General features: G+C 33.2%; 2 protein-coding genes across 5 annotated transcripts in view; one reads left to right on the top strand and one right to left on the bottom strand.

Annotated features, from left to right (window-relative positions):
• The window catches only part of LOC129798843 (uncharacterized), a 527,934-nt gene that overhangs the window by 492,998 nt on the left and 13,794 nt on the right, over window positions 1-21,142 (bottom strand). Inside the window, exon 1 of one of the 4 annotated variants that reach the window (XM_055842246.1) lies at window positions 9,777-10,238. The exons of the other annotated variants lie outside the window; for them this stretch is intronic. The gene's annotated coding sequence lies outside the window, so the exon portion shown is untranslated. Of the gene's footprint in view, window positions 1-9,776; window positions 10,239-21,142 lie in introns of those variants that run through there. 4 annotated transcript variants of the gene reach the window in all.
• LOC129798846 (elongation of very long chain fatty acids protein 7-like) overlaps window positions 10,561-21,142 on the top strand; it is a 147,029-nt gene continuing 136,447 nt past the window's right edge. Inside the window, exons 1-2 of the mRNA XM_055842250.1 lie at window positions 10,561-11,015; window positions 11,113-11,201. Of these exons, the coding sequence (XP_055698225.1) occupies window positions 11,154-11,201 (48 nt within the window). The 5' untranslated portion in view covers window positions 10,561-11,015; window positions 11,113-11,153. The remainder of the gene's footprint in view (window positions 11,016-11,112; window positions 11,202-21,142) is intronic.

Consider the following 21,142-nt stretch of genomic DNA (forward strand, 5'->3'; position numbering starts at 1 on the left):
AGAAATAAAAATCAAGTGTTCGGTGCTACCAAATGTTCAGTGGTGCCCCAATGTTCCATAATAATGTATAAACAAACACTTAACCGATAAATTTCTAAGCTCTTCCGAGGTTTAGTACAAATTTAGTACATCTCTTCTTGAACAATATAATATTATTGTTCTCTATTAATCTGTTTTTTTGTTTCTGTTAATTTTCTTTATATTTTTCACTTTTTTTAGTAAAAGATTAGAAATTTCTATTAGGATTTCATTTTAGTACATTCATGTACTAAAAAATATACTACATCCTTAAATTTTTTAAGTTCAAATCCAATGTAAGGACTGATGTTTGATCATGTTGGTAGACAATCTCGAGCAAAAAAAACAATAGAAAAGCTCCATCAGATTGAATATTCTAAAATTAAATTTCTCTTTGTCACTAAATTTTCAGAATGTACCCATTCCATCTTTTCCAATTTAATTTCCGTAATTGCCGAATTAACGGCTAAGAGATTGACAAAATTCCACAACTTGAGACACTATGCATATACAATTTGTAATGAGCGATTATAGAGAAAGTTGTGTGTTTGTAATACCTGGGTATTAGTGTCGTCGTCTGGTACAGTGTTAGAAACTAGCAAATGGTGAGACGACAATCGTACAAAAGGACGAATGAATCCCACAGAATTCCCGACAATTTCTCCACCTCTTCCACCCATTCTAAACACTTTATATTCCCAGTTACGACTTAAGTTTTGATCTGTTTTAATTGGATACTTTGTAAATGCTAGGATTCTATTCACTCACCACTCTCAAACTCCAACTACAATCACCACCCCCAACATTCTACATATGCGCCCACCTAGAGCTTTTAATGTTATTAAGAGAGACACAAGAGTTGAAATAGAATTATAAAATCAGCACAACTTGCACTCACTCAGTGCATTCATCAATCAATCCACTGATATGGGGAAAAGGATATCGAGTTGATTTTCATACATTTCACTCTATAACAACATCCATATAGAATATCATATGATGGTGAAATTGAACAAAATGTAGACAAAAATTAAAAATGATTTCATTTAATTAAAAACTTTTTCTCCACAAATAAATCAATATTGCAGCCCAACCTTCTGCAAATTTCCCCATAGACTAGCAACACAAATATATATATAAAAACCACCCACTGAACTTTAACCCCGCAGAAAATAAATTTTCATACACATAATATGTGTGTGTGTGGCAACCGACTAAAAATAATTTAAATCACATATATAATATAAAACAAAACCAGCAGTAAAATGACGCATTTATATTGAAAATGTCTGACAAAACTTTTCATAAAATATTTTCATTTGAATAGGTACTCAATTTAGAATGTCACTGTTGTGAATTCTTTCTCTTTGTATACGAAAAAGCCAATTACTTTTTTTTAAATCAAAGATCCAAAAGATATTTAATTAAATAAACCTGGAAAAGTGATAAGTGGAAAAGCCCAAAAAATATTGCAAATATATTTTTGAGATGAAAATTGAAAAAGGCTCTATATTGAAGCTTCAGAATTCAATATTTGTTCTACAATTCATACAGATCCTAAAATTTTGCAATAAAATTCATAGAAAACGATACTGTCTGCCTCTTGAGTATCAAATTAATTGAGTCAAAACTTTGGAAATGACGATATAGCTGCAAAAGTGAATTCAATATCTAAAATACAAATGCAATAACAACGCAGATATTGCTATTTTTCCAGTATAGAATTTTCAAACTGAGAAAAATTGCTAAATTGACTTGAAGATAGTTTATCTTACGAGTAGAAATTATTTTAATTTTTTAGGTCTTGACATTTGACATTTGAGAAAAGTGAAAATGAAATCTGGATCAATTAATTCTACTAACTCAAAATAAAAATGTTTTTGTAAAATATTTGTTGTGGACTCGCTTTTAAGAATATTTCGCTTTGGGAAAGCTACAGAGTGCCCTCTATGGAGTGAGTGCTGTTTATGCAAATTTACATCAATCCCACTTCTGACACTGAAGGATTTGATCTGTTTGTTACGAATGTATGAGCGTGAGCGAGATGACTAGATCTAGGCCTCACTGACTCTCATTGAAATTTTGAAAACATGTATACAAAATAAAAGTTATTGTACGTTGAGCATTATACCCAGCGTACAATAAGTTTTGTATTGTAATAATGTTTTTGACACTTCAATGAGAGTGAGTGAGATCTAGATCTAGTCATCTCACTCACTCTCACAGGAAATTTTAAAAGCATGTTTACAAACAAAAGTTATTGTGCGTTGGGCATTAAACGCTATACCTCAAAAGTACCAGTTCACTATACCAATTTATTGACGCGATTGAATCACTCAAAAGATCGCCCAAAATAGTTTAGCTTATACAATTGATTTTCTGATAAAAATTACTTAACGGTTACGAATCTGTTCATAACCGGTTCAGAATCGACTGGAATCGCTTCAGTTTTGTCAGGAATTCCAAGACCTTTCCGACCCCAAACATGAAGCCATTCAGTTGAACAATATGCTCTCTAGAGCCTTTTAAATCTTTGACTATGAAAAACCGTTATTAGAAAAGATTCAATGATATTTTCGTATATGCACTTATATAGTTCCAAGTCTCTATTTCTAACCTATAGTCTCTAGTGATGTTACGTTGTTAAAAGATCATTTCTTTTCAATCCCACCAAGATTGAACACAAAGCAAGAACGCAATGGTTATTAATTCCGATTAGGGTGGCGGCATTACTACTGTCTTGGCTGTCTTGACTTATGGCCCAGTCGCAATTTTTGCCAGAAAATGTTTCCGTAAGTAAACCAAAAAAAGTGATGTGCAATTAAAACACATTAAATATTTTTAATTTTGAGGATTTTCGAAATCATGTTGTGACATTGTAAAGTTTTTTACGAGGAGGCCATAAATAAAGACATAGGCCACAAGTAATGCAGCCACCCTAGGTGATCGTTTGGATCAGCCCTTATAAATTAATCCACGATATTTTTCGACTACGATTCTTATGCGACCCATTTGTGGTCCGAGGTGGTTTTATTCTTTGTCACCATTTTTGTCTCAAAAATAAGCTGGTTTTGTTGCGTTTCAGCAGATGCTCACAAGCATAAAATCGGTCTAAAACGTTCTTTTGCGTCAGTTCGTGTGGAATCGATTAATAGCGCTTTTTCTCAGTACTTTTACAGGGGTCGACAGCCGCATTTTTGAGATTTATGCCCAACGCACAATAACTTTTGTTTGGTAAACATGTTTTTGACATTTCAATGAGAGTGAGTGCGATCTAGATCTAGTCATCTCGCTCATTCTCATGCGAAATTTTGAAAACATGTTTACAAACAAAAGTTATTGTGCGCTGAGCATTATGCCCAACGCACAATAACTTTTATTTTGTAAGCATGTTTTTGACATTTCAATGAGAGTGAGTGAGATCTAAATCTAGTCATCTCTCTCATTCTCATAGAAAATTTTAAAAACATGTTTACAAACAAAAGTTGTTGTGTGCTGGGCATTATGCCCAACGCACAATAACTTTTATTTAGTAAACATGTTTTTGACATTTCAATGAGAGTGAGTGAGATCTAGATCTAGTCATCTCACTCATTCTCATGGGAAATTTTGAAAACATGTTTACAAACAAAAGTTATTGTGCTCTGATCATTATGAAAGAAATAAATATTATTATTATTATTATTATTTTTAGCTTTGATATTTGTTAATTTTTCTTACACAAGGGTAAGCAATTTGCTTCAATATGGACATAATATTCCCGTGTGGTTGGGGGACCCATCGGGCGCGTCCCAGGTGGCGGATAGGAAATGACTGTAGTTGGTTTTAGAACTATCTATAGTTTGTTTGGAAATAGCTACAGGCACGTATCGGCATCTTTGCGTCTACGAGAAGTCCTTAGTGAACACTAAACCTCGGACTACCCCAAAACCCGTGTCTCCTGGGTAAGGAGGCCTGTGCATCAGGTTTGCACCCTGTTGTAACAGTAACCTGTCAGCAAAGAACACAACAAAGAGCCTCGCATGACGGATGGATTGCACCGGAAACGACCTAAGCGACACAATGGACAACCTGTTTCTTCAACCGCTGGTCCCGGGGTCGGAGGGCACCAGAGTAACGGAAGAGGCTCTGGAGTGACATCAGATTTGACAAGCCTACCACGACGACAACGGCATTTCAGAATGGCTACATGGAATAAAAGCTATGAAAGCCATTGTGAGAAGGCGTCGACCTCGAGGCAGACCTAGGACAAGGTGGCTGAATCAAATTCAGAATCTTGCCTTGGAACGCCTTGGGATCGAACCCGATCATCTTCCTGAAGTGGCGGAGGATCGACAAGCGTGGGCTGCTAATTTGGGTGTCATTGGCCCGCGACCCAAATAGGAATAAGCGGTTGAAAATGAATGAATGAATGGACATAAATTTCTCTAGTGTGTAGATACCATTACAGGTTCCCTAAATCCATCCAATAAATTAATTAACATGTCCCGCTTCTAAAATCCCATGAAAGGTATTTAAGAAAAAACTTCCGTAGACTATTTGATTAATATATAATTAATTAATTGAGAACAAGCATAATTTTCTACAGTTCTTTCTGCTCCACTTAATTAAATTTCCATCAGCATGACGCTAATATCACAATGTGGTCTTTATTAAAATATGCAATAATCAAACTTTTGCTATACTTTAAATTAACTCCCCCATTTTCTCTGTTGCATTAAACTGTCCCCCTTTTTTCGGTGAACAATTAAGTATTTAAATTGACAAAGCTGTCAATGAGAAAAGTGACAAAGGGAACGAACAAACTTTTAATATTCTTAGATTACCCCAATAGTTCTTAAGCATCAGAGGGGGTGTTCGTCTTATTTTCGATGGGGCTGGGACGAGGCAGGGTGGGTTCGTAGCCAGTAAGGAGGCACAAGGAGTGAAGTATTGTAAGTTGCCATAAATTAATTAAGTGCCCCGCGTGCGCTTAAGACCCTTTATTTATGCATGTGACTGGGCGTCGAATCCACCCTCTGCCATCAATTTTCTGCGGCGCGGAGCTTTTTTTTCTCTTGTTCCTTCCCTCCCTTCACGGCATGCTAGGAAAAGCTCTGAAGCTCCGCGCATTTTTCCTGTTCACCATCGGGACATTCTCGTTCCTTGTGCCGTTATTAGTTAATGAGAAATTTGGTGTGGGAACCATTTAAGAAGGGGGCATCTACCAAGAACAATAACAAAAAAAAATGGAAAAGAAATTGAGGGAGAGAAAAAAAATTTCTCAAAAGGCATTCTCAAGGGAAGGAAAATCTATGGGACATGCACATAATTGCGGGTGAAAAATGAATGGACGTCATTTGTGTGTTCTTCCGCATTTTCTTAGAAGCCGCATGTATTGCCTTCTTTCCCGTTTCTTTGCATAACAAATTTATTTCTGTCACATTCCCCCCCCCCATTTCTTATAAACTTTTTGGATAATTTTTCCATTCAGGCTCCTTTATTTTTCCCTTATTCGGACACTTCACGCAAAACTTTTACAGCTATTGAGATTGAGATGGGAAACTAAATGTTAAAAATTAGAAAGGGTTTAGAAAATAGTGATAGTCTTTTTGAAACGAATTGTAAACTTTTCAATTTAGAGTATCACTTAGGAAAAATTCAGTCTTGTTTTTGTATAGACACAATCTCTGATATACAAAATAAAGTTTTAGCACTGTCATTGTTTATATTCTTGGGAAAAACTTTAAAGCATTATTTCTTGAGAAGTCGATAATCTGAATGTCGATATCTTACGCTTTTTCCAATTTTTCAGAAGAAAGAACTTTACGTTTAGCAGTAACCTTAAAATTTGGCAGTACTTTAATATAATAATTTATTATATTTTTTCTTAAATAGTAAAACAATATTGCCAAAGAAAGGAAAAATGATGAAGTTGTGATTTATTTTAGTATTTTGATGTAATTTATAGTATAGTTCTATTACTTTTTAAAGAATTCTTTATTGTCTAAAAACGTTTGAATATATTTTCTAATAAACTTAATAAAAATGATTTTAAAGAAAACTCCAATATAGGAATTTATATTAAAAATAATTGACATAATAGACTTTGAAAAATTACTATTACAATTCCTATTTTTTTTAGAAATTTCAGACTATCGGAGACTGAATTAAACCTCTAGTTAAGATCGCTTAAGCTTTAATAAAAGAATTTTTTTTTTAATTTTTCCTACAAACAAAATTGAATAATTTACTGCCCCAATTGGATATTTTTCTGCCCAAATTTAGTTCTTGATTGATAAAATTTTATTCTTAAAGCTTTCTAAAAAAAATGCTATTGAACAAACTTAAAAAAAACCTAACAAATCCTAACTTTCATAAATACGAAAATATATTCTTTCTTGTGAATTCGTTTAGAAACATAATTTCAATTTATTTTTCAATTTGGTTATATATATTTTTCTTTAAACACACTTGCCCAATGTATAGCAAATAATTTAAAATTAATTTTGAGTATATGGTAAAATATTTTTGTTTTTAAATGGCGCTGGCACAGCTTTAAAATGTAGTCTTATCTTTTAGTTTCTACACCGAGAAAAATTTGGATGGTATTTTCTACAAATCGTGTCTTTAAATTCTACTGCCTCAAAAGATAGTAGAAAATACTATCCTCCATAGAAACTTTCCTTTAGAATCTACCATCTTGACATTTTAAAATTTACTATCCTATGGATAGTAAATTCTAACAGCCGGATGGTAAAATCTACTATCCTCATTTAGATTTTACCTTGACCTCTCTTAGATTCTAATATCCGGGAAGTAAAATTTACTGGCCCCATATTAGATGTTAAAATTTAACTGGAAGACAGTAAATTTTAACGGAGGATAGTAATTTGAATTGAAATTACTATCCAAGCCAGTAAAATTTGCCATCCTGCTGTTAGAATGTCATTTTGGAATATCGTGGATGCCGATGCAACGGTTCCCGATATGCCTTGAATACATTATAGTAATTCGTGGCGCAGCTGGAAGATACTGGACTGTCATCACAAAGGTCGCGTGTTCAAATCTCGGCTCAGTCGTCAATGTTGGAAAAAGATTTTCACGCACCAAAATGGCTTGAAATACAGAGAATGTCATCCAAGAAGGGCCCCAAGCCCTCAAACAATGGCCAAAAATCAATGAAAATAAGGAAAAACAAATTTTTCCGACATTTTTCATTCTAATATCCGGCTAGTAAAATTTACTATCCTGCCAGTGAAATTTACGATCCGGCTAGTAAAATCTAATATCCAGGATATTAGAATTTACCATCCGGCTATTAGAATTTACTATCCATGCAATAGATTCTACAATTTTTGACAGTCCAATTTAATATCGCGTTTGCTGGGTGACTTTTTTACTATCCGGCCATTAGAATTTTGTATGGAGGATGGTAAATTTTACCATCCACATTTTTCTCGGTGTAGTCTTGCCCTTTCGAACTGAAATTATCTCTGTGAAATAAAAATTGAAATTCTAAAAAAAATATATCAAAATTAATTAGTAATAGGAATTGTAGAAATTTAAAAAATGTAGGTATTTAACAAGTGTTTTTTTTCAAGTTTTTGTGTTTTGTCAATAAATTTGTTTTTTACTTAAATCGAAAACTATAAAGAACACAATAAAGTGCACCAAAAAAATTAAATTAGGTCAACAAAAAATCAAATTTGATCCGTATATACCTAACTACTATCTTAGAACTTTTAAAACACCAAATAAAGAGGTTTTCATTTTATAGATCCAAATCGTATTTCAAAACCCACATTTAAAAACACAATTTTCTGAAGGTTTAGATTTTATTGACCAAAATGTAATATTTTACTTAAAAAAAAAAGATCATTTTTTAATGGCTTAGTATACATTTTATATCAGAAATATTTTATGAAATCAAACGACTTTCTATCTTTTACTTTTTCAAAATAGAATTGCGCGTGCCTATAAAACCAATTCAATCGCACTCTTCTTATTCTTTTAAGCGTCATATGAAATTTAATTTGGATTTGAGTGCGAAAGAGTGTGATAGACATTATGCATTACGTTTCAGAAAGAAAAAAGATGGAAATTTTGATTTCATGAAATTTTTCTGATTTAAAGGGTGTGTAGCAATATTGACTTAAATTTATTTTTTTATTGCTCGTTTATTTCTTTTCCTTACATAGGAACTCTGAAAAAACTTTCAGTTATATTTTAAACTAACCTTAAGATAATGAATTATCAGAATTAGAATTAGAGAATATTTGTTAAGAATTTTGATTAGTAACTTAATTTAAGAGTATTGAGAGTTGAAAGACCTTAATAAATACTTCTTTTGATAATTTTTATAACAATATAACAAGTTATTCCTAGATATTTATTATTTTCATCCGATAATTCTTGTTACTGGACGTTATAAAGTTACCCCGCCTACACGATATTCAAAAAAAAAGTTAAAACCAAACCTAATTCAAAAATTATTGAGATTTAGCTCACATTAAAAACATTTTGATTTAAGGCGCTTTTAAGATTTAAGGTCTTTTTTTGATTTAAGGTCTTGAAATGTTTTTCTTTTTTTTGTTAAATCTTATGGCGCTGGCACACCTTTTCAATTGAGAGAAATTCAGTCGATTGAAATTTTACCTCTTACTCTTTCAAATTGAAATCAGATAAATCTGTCTCTTTTCTGTCAAATGAAATTTAAAATTAAAATTGAAAATGAAATTGAAATTTCAATTTTCATTTGACAGAAAGAGACAGCTATATTTTATTTATAAACATTGCTTAAAATCTAATTTAAAAAAATTTTAAATACGTTTTTTGAAAAAACTTTAGGGAAACTTTTGATTAAATTTTCTCAAAGAAAGCTGCTTATACAGTATTGCCAGAGCTTTTAGTAGAATCTAAAAGCCTTTTCGGATTTAGAACATTTTTTGGAACATTATTCTTGAGCTCAAAATAAAATTTCTTTTAATAAAAATTTTCTCTCAGATCCATGCGATCATAATTTATATTTCCTTGCCTAAATCCGTCAAAACCAAAATCGTTAGAATCGGTGCAGTAAAAACAAAATTTCCTCGAAAAACATTTCCAAATTGTATTTTTTCCTAACGTTCATAATAATTATTAATTTACTTTAAGAGCCTGTCTTAAGAACACATCTTCTGAAAAAAAATAGGAAAAATTCACTAAAGCAAATTTGAAAAATATGAAGTTTTCGAAGTTAGAGTCTGTGCGAAGCCTGAAAGCTTTCCTCTATTGGAAAATTTGTTATTAAGCTCAAATTAACAAATAAATGGGCTTTTTATAAATTTTTCTCCCAATTTGTCATTGTTATAAAATTGTTATAGAAAAATTTTTGTTAAATACAACCCCTTTATTGCTTCTGATGCTTCTGATTCTCTTTTTAGAAACCTTCTAAACATTTCTGGCCAAAATATTTTTCTTTCTAAACTGGGCCGGAACATTTACAAATATCTTCAAGAATTTAAGAAATATTAAATGGTAATTTATTTAATCAAATCTTATTTTTAAAAAAAAATCATTCCATTTTCTACCGAAATTTCTCTATATCGAGCCATTCTAATTAATTTCTTTTTAGTTTTTCCTACTTTAAAGCCCCATATAATTTTCTCAGCTTTTCAGATTCCTTTCAAAGATCACCGGATGGAAAAAAAACCGGGAAATTGTTACGTAACCCCAAAATGTTAATAAGAATTGCATAAAATTGCTTCAAATTTATAGAAAGTAGTCATCAGGCTTACCAAGCCACCTTTAAGGTCTCCGGGGCTACCGTAAAGCAGCTCCCGGACGACCTCCAGCAGCCCCTTCTATCACTAGGGCACTTCCTTTTCCGGAAAAGAAGCACCGATTCTTCATATTTTCACTACTTTCCCCATTTCCCCACCACTTTTCTCACTTGAAACACATTATTTCAGGCCACTGCAGCCCTATTAACCCCGTATCATTCAGCGGAGAACAGGAACTGAGCCCCCAGAAAAAATTTTCACTTTGCACCTTTTTTTTCTCTGAGGCATACTGAGTTTATACATTTTCCATTGAGCCCATTCTCCTTTATTTTTCACCTCTTCCCACGCACTTCACGATCATTTTTCACTACACTGTGACTCCCGGTGGTACCACCCCGCGATTTTCAATAAAAGTTTGCGGGAAAAATCGTGAAAACTGAGGAAAAGTAACCAAGAGCATAAAAGAAGCGCACTCAACTCAGCGACAAAGAAAAACTGTAAATGCTGTCAGTGCGCAGTGAGTCTCTTTGCGAATCTCACCAAACTTCATGCGGCAAATTCGAGAAATCAAACCGCGGTTTGTTTAATAGAATTCTGCATAATAGTAAATCTTTAGAAAAATTGATTTATTTCTACGTGGCGGTACATAAGGGGAAATATCAAGCAAAATTATTATTTTTCCTGCAAGGAAAATTCAATTTTGCATCATTTTTCCACTGGTTGTGAAATTCGAAATTCGGTGTCGGTATAGAAGAGCAACTTAACCCACAGCATCCACAGCATTTTTCACCATCAGCTGGGTAGCTTCGCGCCTTTTTTGCCCTTGGCTTGACTTTGGGTATTTTTCCAGAATTTTCACTAGATTTTCACAAAGTTTACCAGTGAAATCACAAGCCAAGACCCTTTCAAGATCCTTTGCAAACAAATTTAAGTTTGAAATGTGTTAATCAGATAAAAAGAGTGAAAAATAGTAACCATAGTGGAAAAATGTAAACAAAATGAAAAGTGCTTCCGGGAATCTATTTTCCAGGGCTTCTGGAATGAATCGTGGCTGAATTGGCTTCTCTTGCCCCACATAGTGTACTTTTAGTGTACAAAAAGTAATGCTTAAGAAGAAGGAATGGTGCAAAAGGAAAGTATATTTTGACTTGGTGTTCCTTCCGGAAGAGAAAGCTCCCTAGCGAATACAAGAAACACCTTCATTGCGTCCGGGAGCTAGTAGGAGTCATGTGTAGGATATCTCTGGACAAGCTGGTCAGTCTAATGACAACTTTCTAAAATTTATGTCCCATTCTTGATTTTTTTGCTGGCAAAATTTTGAATTTATCTCAAACTTTTATTCGTCTTTCAGAAAAGAAAATGATCCAGTAATGAAAGCGCCAGCTCCAAAATATGAAGGAGCTACTAAAGACCATTTTCAGTACTTTTCAAGCTGATTTGGTAAGTCTTTTACCTATTTTCTGTAGCTTTTGTCCTGTATTTGGAGTATTTTTAAAGAATTTTGAGGTTATGTAGAATGACTTTCCCCGCCTTTTTTGTCCAACAATCTAAGAGGTTTCTCAATACAAATTTTATGACTCAAACAATCTTAAAAATAAACAAGAAAATATTCTGTTACCAAATTACATTTTTTTGTGCGAAAAGCTTGAAGAAATTGAAGGAAATACCTACTTCAGGAACTGCAAGAAATAATTCAGTATTTCAATTTTTATGGGAAATTATACTTCTTTTAGTCGGAAATTTTTCCTGAGGTCTACAAGGTTTCACGTAGAAAAATTCTGAAACATTTTTGACGGTCGTATAGTGCTATTTCGACGAAAATTGAAAAAAGAGAAATTCGCCTCTTGCAGATTTTTTTTAGCACTTTTCTGTTCTCAACTGCACCTTCATTACCGGCTTTTCCTTACGTTGGTTCCTGTCTCAACTGTTTTCCCTGGTTCTCATCGTATTATAAAACCACCAAACAGTCGAGACAGAAACCAACAGAAAGAAAAGTCGATAATGCAGCAGCACTTGAGAACAGCAAAGTGCTAAAAAAAAAACGGCAAAAAAACAAACGAGCAGTAAACAATTCAAAATGAGCAGTAAAAAATTAAAAATGAGCAGTACAATATCTAATTATGGTCAGTAAAAAAACCAAAATCTTTACAAGAATGGATCTAATTTATATATTTATTGCGCTGGCACACCTTTTCAATTGAGTAAAATTCAATCGATTGAAATTTTACCTCTTACTCTTTCAAACTGAAATCAGATACAGATGTCTCTTTCTGTCAAATGAAATTTCAAATTGAAATTGAAAATGAAATTGAAATTTCAATTTTCATTTGACAGAAAAAGACAAACATATCTTATTTCGCTTTGAAAGAGCAAGAGGTAAAATTTCAATCGATTGAATTTCACTAAATTGAAAAGGTGTGCCAGTGCCATTAGCATCTAAAATGGTTGCAGATAGAATGAAAAGCCCTTTATTTTCCCTTTGCCAAAATTTAGACGATAATAATCACTGTTTCAAATTTATTTGTTACTGCTCAATTTCACCTTTTTACTGATCATTTACACAATGCCAAAACAATATGCTCATTTTTCATTGGAATAGTACCATAGTGGTGCAATATCAATGAGAAATTAATAGGAGACATTTTTCTCTAGAACTTTTTCTTGGCGCTTCACTGTTCTCAAATGCATATGCATTATTGACTTTTTCTTGGGTTGGTTCTTGTCTCTATTGTTTTTCCTAGTCATCGTCGTCTTCAAAAACCAACAAACAGTCGAGACAGCAACCAACACAAGAGAAAGTCGATAATGCAGTAGCACTTGAGAACAGCAAAGTACTAAAAAACGAACTATAGATTTCCATTGGAATAGCACCGTGCATTAAATTTATAAATATACTTACTATAGGGGGAGGCTTTGAACTTTCGCACACAAAAATGATGTTCAAGTTCAGTGATTTTTTCTGACTACCATGCAAACCGTATGGATTCTCCAACTATGCCAAAAAAATGTCTTACTTATAAGGTTCATAATCCCACCAAACAAAATCCCAGGAAATCCTTAGATTTTCCTCCAGAGGAAAATGAAAATTGAATGGCGATTTGTCCGATAGATGAATCAAGTTTCTATTATCGCACACGATTCACGCCATCATTGAACACCCCATTTTCACCGTAAATTTTGCACCGGACACTAAAAGTTGCACATCATTGTTTAAAGGGAACTCTAATCTACTTGATTAAACCATTTTTATAAGGAATAAAACATTTTAATATCACTTTTTTGGAACTTTTATGAGAGATGTTTTATTGACATTAAAAACCATTTTTTTGCTTGATTCTACGAGAATTTCACTCCGGAAACGGTTAAATCTGATGAATACTTTCTTGAAAAGTCCAAATATCACCAAATTTACACGAATCAATAAGTTTTTAAAGCTAAAAATTGACTAAAACTTTGCAAGCGAGAAGACCACACAAGATTCCACCATTCCTCCACGGAGCCGGATATGCACAAAAACCTTTGAATGCGCATCATTGAAGATTTCCCTGTTCCTGCAGCTGCAGGAATCGGGATTTAGCACAGATATTGAGCTTCAGCAGGTGAACAAGCTAAAATTTTCACAAAACATCTTCTTACGGACAATTTCTTTTCTTTGACATGAAAAACAACACAATAGTGAGGTTATGTCAAAGATTGTCAAAAACCAGTTGTAAACTGTGTGAGCTTATTGTAGATGTGATTCTTTCATTGCACATTCAGTTTGTGCAAGCTTGAAAAATATTTTTATATCAAAGAAATGCAAAATTGCTTAATAATTACTCAACTGCAACCTATTTGAGTCAAATTACTTCTTGTTTATCAACTTTACGATTTTTAAGTTTTCCTTTTTAGTGGTGGATCAAATCGGTAGATTACAATAGATGTGAATATGAGGGATCGCATCTAAAATGAAGTTTCTTGGAAAATGTGAGAGAAGCCATGTCTTCTATGTGCGATCGATGAATCTGAGTCAAGTTTGTGAATTTTGTTCCACCCACAAAAAGTGCCTGTTCAGCCTAAAAGATTTTTACTTAAATCTGATTCCTAATAACCCTTCTACCCTGTGTGATAGTAGTTTTTCAGAAAAGTGATATTAATTGTGCACAATCGTATGAAATATTGCACAGCAAAATTACAGTTTTGGACCTGTTTTTAATTTTTGTTTCCTAAAACTAGGGGAAAAGGATTAGACTCCCAATTTTTTCAGGAAAGGTGTGATTTAAGACTAGCTACTAAAATATATAGCCATCAGTGAAAGTTATAAAGTAATACCGGAGAAATTCGAAGTGTCCGATGGTAGCGTATGTGCGAAACATCAAAGCCTCCCCCTATGCCTCTCAAACTCCTTTAAAACAATTTCTGTCAAATTTATTTAATTTATGTTTTTGGTAATTTAATTCATGCAAAAGCTTTCTTTTGTCCACAGAAACATAAAAAAAAATAATAGTTTTCTAAGGATCTCGATAAAAATTATAAACAATTTCTGTGTAAAATTTATTGTGTAATGTAGGACCCATCAATCCGATAAAAATCCATTATCAGTTCAATAATGCTTCATAATCGGTTGGATTTAAATTAAATCAATTTGATATTGTCCGGGAATCCAAGACCTTTCAAACAAATCCAAATTTGTCCCAATCGCTTGGGAAATACACTCTCTAGAACAGTTTAACCTTTAATCTTTTTGTGTAGTTCGAATCCACAAAGTAAAAAAAAGGCATAGAAATGTCCAAAGTGCATGTTACTTAAGAAAAAGCGTCCAAGAGAAGAAGGTCAAGTTTGTGGTAATAATTTTTCCTCCACTTCCCGCCACATACATTGTCTTCACGCGGAAACGGTGGAGGCACTCTGGAGCAGGGAATTATTCAAATTAGTCAGACAGTATTTTAATTTAATGGTCACCAAAACATATATTCACTCTCGAAGGCGCCCACGTGTGACATGACATTTTAGCATTTCACCCATTTGGGAAATGTTTTGTTGAGTGACGGTGTAACAAAACAGCGGACACATTTGAAAAATTTTCGTGGATTGAATCTTTTTACCACTATCACAAAACTAGGAAATTATTTCCCCATGAAATAACAATAAAAAGCCCTCGAGAATGGATTCAAATGAATCAAATATGGGCATTTTACCATGTCACACTAATCAATACCAATTCTACCTTAATAACTAGAGGTTGGGGATTAAAGTTCTTTTACGGCTTGGAGAGTGGGTGCCCTTTATAACACTTCAATAGATGTTTTTGACGCATATTTAGGGTGGGTTCATCAGATTACTTAAGTGAATTTATAAGAATTTTGACTTTTACCGGCAATTTTCACTAATTTTATCATCCCACTGGAAACTTTTAATAAGATTATTTAACAAATTTACATATTACATTTTTGATATTTGGAAAATAATTCGGTTATTAAAATTTTTGGGCTGAGTTAAACGACAGAGCCCTCGGTGATGCAAAAATCTTGAGATCGAATTTAGAAAATAATAATAACATTGGACCAAACAAAAATCCACAGAAAGTCTGCAGCTATTCCGCAAAAAATCCGCAGAAAAAATGCAGAAATTACACAGAAATTCCGCAGAAATTCTGCGGAAATTCCAAAACATTACAAAAGCATCCCTAAAATTGTAATTACTGCATGAAATATCCAGTGAATCCTTAAGAATGGTTGTCAAAAACTCAAGATTGAATTATATGTTTCCAGTAGATTTTCGAATAGATTTGGCTTGGCTTTTTAGTGGCTTTGTCTCTGCGAAAGGTTAAAACAGAACGAAGCCACAATTTTCCTATTGATAGCTGGAGTTTGATTCTTCAAAAATATTTTGGATAAAAAATGGAACCCTTTGCTGATACTGTCATACATGTTCAAATAATTCAAACTCAGTTTCGATTTTTCAAACTAAATTTTCGTACAAGGTGGAAGAAATTTATTATAAATACAACAAAGTATTGTGAGGTGAATTATAATGAAATGACCCTAGGAATTATTTCGGCCACCTCGCGGTCGACGAGAGAAGTTAGCTTTCGATCTTCGAATTCTGTAATCTCCATGTGAATATAAAAATTTTGTTGGATCGACTGCCAGATTTTTCCTCCACAGATGGCGCCCCATTACTCTTACATATTTATTGAAATTTGACATCATTCAGTCACATTTTTCTTTGCAAGTCCAATTTACTTAATAGCATCTTGGTATTTCATACATTTTTCTAACACTCACTTTGCGAAAATTTAGATGGAAAATTCGAAATTTAGTTGAATTTTTTGAACGGAAACTACATTTTGTGTAAGTATAGAAACACATATACAGTAGACTCTCGCTAATTCGGTTCTCTTAAGATCGAGTTACTTTTTAATTCAGGCAGCAGTTAAATTTGAAAAAGGTTTTTTGTCATTTTGCAAGTTTGACTATGATTATCGAATGAAGCAAATATCCTTAAATTTGCCATGGTTTGCCTTAGTTATAATGTGATTTTGCATTATAAAGGGATTTTCATGAAATTTACAATAAATACGAGTATATAAACTTAATATGTGCATGCAGGTGAACAAAAAATCGTTGGACTTAAAACAGTGTGACGCACGAATTTCTCTCTAATTCGGGTGACATTTCGGTCCCAAATACCCGAATTTGACAGAGTCTACTGTACACAGAACTCTCCGACACTTGCGTGATTGGAATCGAAAATGACAGATAAAGCCTATTTATCTGTCACCCACACAGCTGTCAAGTATGTGACTGCTGTCACCCGAATATATCGGAGAGCCTTCCCTGTGTACTTCTGAAAACATGAAATTACCCAGCGAGCACAGTTAGCTGAAAAAACAGCGTTTTCAGCATATTTTTGCTTAGTCGATCAGCAAAAATATGCTAACTGGTCAGCAGTTCTTGAACAAAAAAATCTAACCGATTATGCAGAAATGGCACAGCCTCACGAGCTTCGTTTTAAGGTTAGCCGATTTCAGCTGAAAATACCTGTTTTCGGCTGAATTAAATCGGTTAGCATTTGGTGTTTGGTGAGGTTCGCTGGGTTGTACAATATTCAAATTCAAACATAGCAAAAACTGTGAAATTAGGTGAACCATGTAGCTTTTATTGAAGTAACCCAATAAATTTCAATTTTAATTGAAATCACAAATTTGTTGCCTGCAAAAAGTGTTCCAATATGCCTGGGAAATTAATTAAACTGCCATAATTTAAAAGGCGACTTTTGGCAAGAGGGTGGCGATCATTAAGGTGTGTTGTGTGGGAAATCAATCGGAAAGAATTGAGGTGAGAACGGAATATGGATTTTACTTGGAAATATTTGCCCAAAGTAAGAGTGGCAAGTTTTACGACCTTACGCCCCCCTCCAGTGAAAAAAGTTCAAGCATAATCCCAAAGTGTGAGACTTTAAAACTTGGCTCACACACAGTGAAAAAGGAAATTTGCTAGAACAATCCCGGAAAAGTATGACGAATGTGCTCCGATTTTCAATGGTGCATTTCACCATCCTCTCACCCTTAAAAGACCTCTATATATAGCACCCATCTCAAACTGTGCTGAAAGAGTTCACGAAAAGGTGTGAGAGATGGGGTAAAAAGTATCGGGGTAGTTATTACTTAACTTGAGAATTTATTCGCGTGCAAACACATACACACATTTTCCATGAAAATTAATCGTTCAACTTTCCAACAAACGACATTAATTTGTTCCACTTCACTGGGCGAAATAGCGACCGACATCGCGATATTCTAGATCCGGAAGGAGACCACCATACCACCCTCCCTGGGCATACCCCAAAAAGGGAAGCGAAAGAATTTCATGTTATACGAGAAAAATCTCAACTTTAGAAAATTTTCAAACGATGGTCTTTCTCACGGATACCAAGATGGGATATCTCCCGAAGGAGGTGGAAAAATGAGAATTTTTCCCAAGAGAAATCTTCAGCAGTTTCAATTGAATTTCTCTGAAAATTAGTACAAAACAGAAACTCGCAATGAAAATGCTTCTTTTGAAGATAGCAAACACTTTCATGAGGATTGAGATTCATTTTTGAGAAAGGAAAATGCTAGTGTATTGAAAAGGGTTTACGGACGATAAAATCAAGTCAAATTGTAGTTAATTTCGAGATATCCAAGGCAATATTGACTTTTATTGACTAGCGCCATTGACGGAAACAAACTCCCAGTAGTGGCGCTGATAACTGTTCTCAATTTTGTATTCTCAATGTTTTAATTGATAAGTCAAGGCGTATTGTACTTAAGCTCTCCTATTTTCTCTGTTGAGTAGATAGATTTAAGTGGTATAAAAGTGTCTCGTCTATAAAGGTAAATACCGTTTAACGAAGTTTAAACATTTACCGAACCGTTTAACGAAATACCATTTAAACGTTTAACGAAAGTTTATTAACGAAGAATTCAAATTCAATTTCATTTATTTTTTTCTAAATTTTCGCACAAGATGAAAAAAATATATGAAATTCCACACTAAAAGAAGTAAATAGTGATTACGCATAAGACACCTAGCGGAATTTTGAGGAAGTCAAAATGTCTTTTCTTTGACTTTTGAAACCGTTCCTCGCATTTTCAAAACTCCAGCTGTGAACACATAAACTTTGTTTGCACAAAATTTCGTTGATGTTCGAAAATTCAAAATAAATTTCGAATATTTTCTACAATTTCGTATAAAGTTCTGTGAATTTATAAAATACAGCACTAAGATTTTATTAAAGAAGTTGCTAATTGAAGATCTGATAAATTACAAGAAAACAGGAATATTGTGATGACCTACATTACTTAAACTTAAGAGTGTAACTAATCTAGGTTACTCAAACTTAAGACTATAACTGTTATCATTCTAAATTCGAAAAGAAAATTACACAAAGCACGGAATTATCAAGAAATCTTTACATACTGTATTGAACAAAATGTAATTTATGTTCGAAAACTGTTAAACTGGATTTCGAATATTTAAACTACATTTTCGTACAAGGCTTTGTGAATTTACGAATTACCGCATTAACAATTTATTAAAAAAGTTGTTGAATGATGATCTGGTAAACTACAAGAAAAGAGGAATGTTACAATGAGCTTCATTATACTCTGAGTTAAGACTTGCTGATTTCGAAAGACATTCGAAAGAACATTCGTAATTCGAACGACAAATTACATCAGCTTCCTTGCGAAATTATCTAAAATTCAAGATGTCTTTTTGGTTTTCAAAATTGATCTTAAATTTTTTTTTACCGGTTTTAGATGGCAAAAGGGAAAAAAAGAACAAACAAGTACTCTCGAATTGAAAGTGTTGTAGTTTTTCTTTTTCTTTTTTTGACCATTTGAAACAGTGAAAAAAAAAACTCAAGATTCCAAAATAGGCATGTGTACGAATTACCCCACCTTATCCTAGTCTTAGACTCATCTATTCTCTAGCCTTTTATCATCTTGTTATTATGATATCATGTGATTTTACTGAATTGCATCCAAATTTTTCAATTTAATTTTTGTTTTATCTTGAAAATCAATCTACTTTGAATCGTAACTCAAAAAAAATATAATACAATATGGAACTTAATTAACTATATACTCAATCGTAAATTGTCAATCAGATCTGTTCAATCAGCGCAATAGCTGTTATTGCTTCAATGGTTACCGTTCACATAAAAGTTATTTTCTCCCATAAAGTAGTGCCAAAAATTGCGGTACAGTAAAAACTCAATTAAATTATTTTAATACACACTGTAAAATATTATGTTTCTTTCTTTATTAAAAAGGGGATAGAATTACTGAAAGTTTTACCGTAGATAAATGACATAACCGAAAACAAATTCCAAAACTTTTCGTACATCCTCAGCAGATAAAAGCTTAACCATTGGGGGATATCCTGAAAATTCCATCCACTGATATTCCAATGGATTTTTCCCTCGTTTTTCGTCCCGAAAAACCATCCCATCTATCGTCATTCTATGCACTGCGGAAATCGACGAAGAGTTTGCAATAAATTTTAATATTTTTCCTCACACCCCTTTCATTCAGTGTGAATTTTTGTCCCGAACACCCCAAACGCTACAGGAGCTCTTTTTTTTCATCTCGATGTATTTTTTTTCGAAACTTTTTCCAGACGATCATATTAAAAATTCTTTTTTTTTCAGCACAGAATCCCCAAACCCCACAATTCGGAACAATTTTTTGCTCCTTTCTACCTCGCCCCCCAAGAGAGACACTTTGAACTTACCACCCAACAACCACCCCTTATCAGAATTTTCATTTAGAGACTGTTCCAGTTTTTGCGCACTTTTGTTGAAGAAGAGAGTTCCCATCGTGAAATCATCACTATTTTATTTTATCGTATATCAAACGTATTATAAAATAAAGTGACTTTTCCAGTATTTAATAAATTTTCCCAAAGTTTTATTAATTTCCTGTTGTAGCAGACGCTTTCTGGAGCACCAGGGAGAGAGGAGTTTTTTTTTTTCGAGAGGAAGAAAAACTTTTTCGTGTTCACACTGCTGATAAGTTTTCTCACACAAACCTCACCGTATCGTTCATAATTTTTTCTGTACTTTTTTCAATTGTTTTTTTTTTATTCTTTCGCATCTCTCACACCAGCAATTTTTCATTTTGGTTTTAGGGATGAAAAAAACCCCAGCTAATAGTTCATAAATCGTCTCTTTTCTTCACCTCAGAGTGACATTTATAATTATTCTGCAATGAATTGAGTTTTTTTTTTACAATGAATAAGTATACGACTTTTAGCACGATCACGAAATACTCACAGACAAAAGACTAAATTAAAAAAAACATCTTATGCTATTATTGCATTGCAAGTGGCTGAGATGTGACCGAACTCTCTGCAATCATTGCAGTAGCTAAATCTATTTAAGAAAGGTAACACTGGACAGGAAAGTTGAGCATCACATACATGTTTTTACACAATCATAGTTGAGTAAAAATGTAAAAAAATAAATAAATAGTAAAAAATGGATTATATTCTAAACTACGCCATCGAACCGTGAATCAAATAAATAACAACCAGAGAACCAGCTTTCTGTCGTTTTTACTCCTTGTTACTTTCGAAAATAAAGATTTTTAGAACGAAATATGATTAATTAGGAATTGTCATATATTTCCAGATGGTCCAATACTCAAGAAAAACTAATGGAAAATAGGGGGAAGTGTGGCACCTTTGAAATTGGAATTTTTCACCTATTTTTAAATAAAATTGAGTCTTATCGTGATATAATTTAGGTGCACAAACAGATTGAGAAGCAAAATTACATTATGATATGGCTCAGTTCAATTTAAACATGGGAGAAAAATCCCAATTTCAAAACTGCCCCACTTCCCCCTAGTTAGC

Source organism: Phlebotomus papatasi, chromosome 1 (genome assembly GCF_024763615.1).
Source record: "Phlebotomus papatasi isolate M1 chromosome 1, Ppap_2.1, whole genome shotgun sequence".
Taxonomy (NCBI): Eukaryota; Metazoa; Arthropoda; class Insecta; order Diptera; family Psychodidae; genus Phlebotomus; species Phlebotomus papatasi.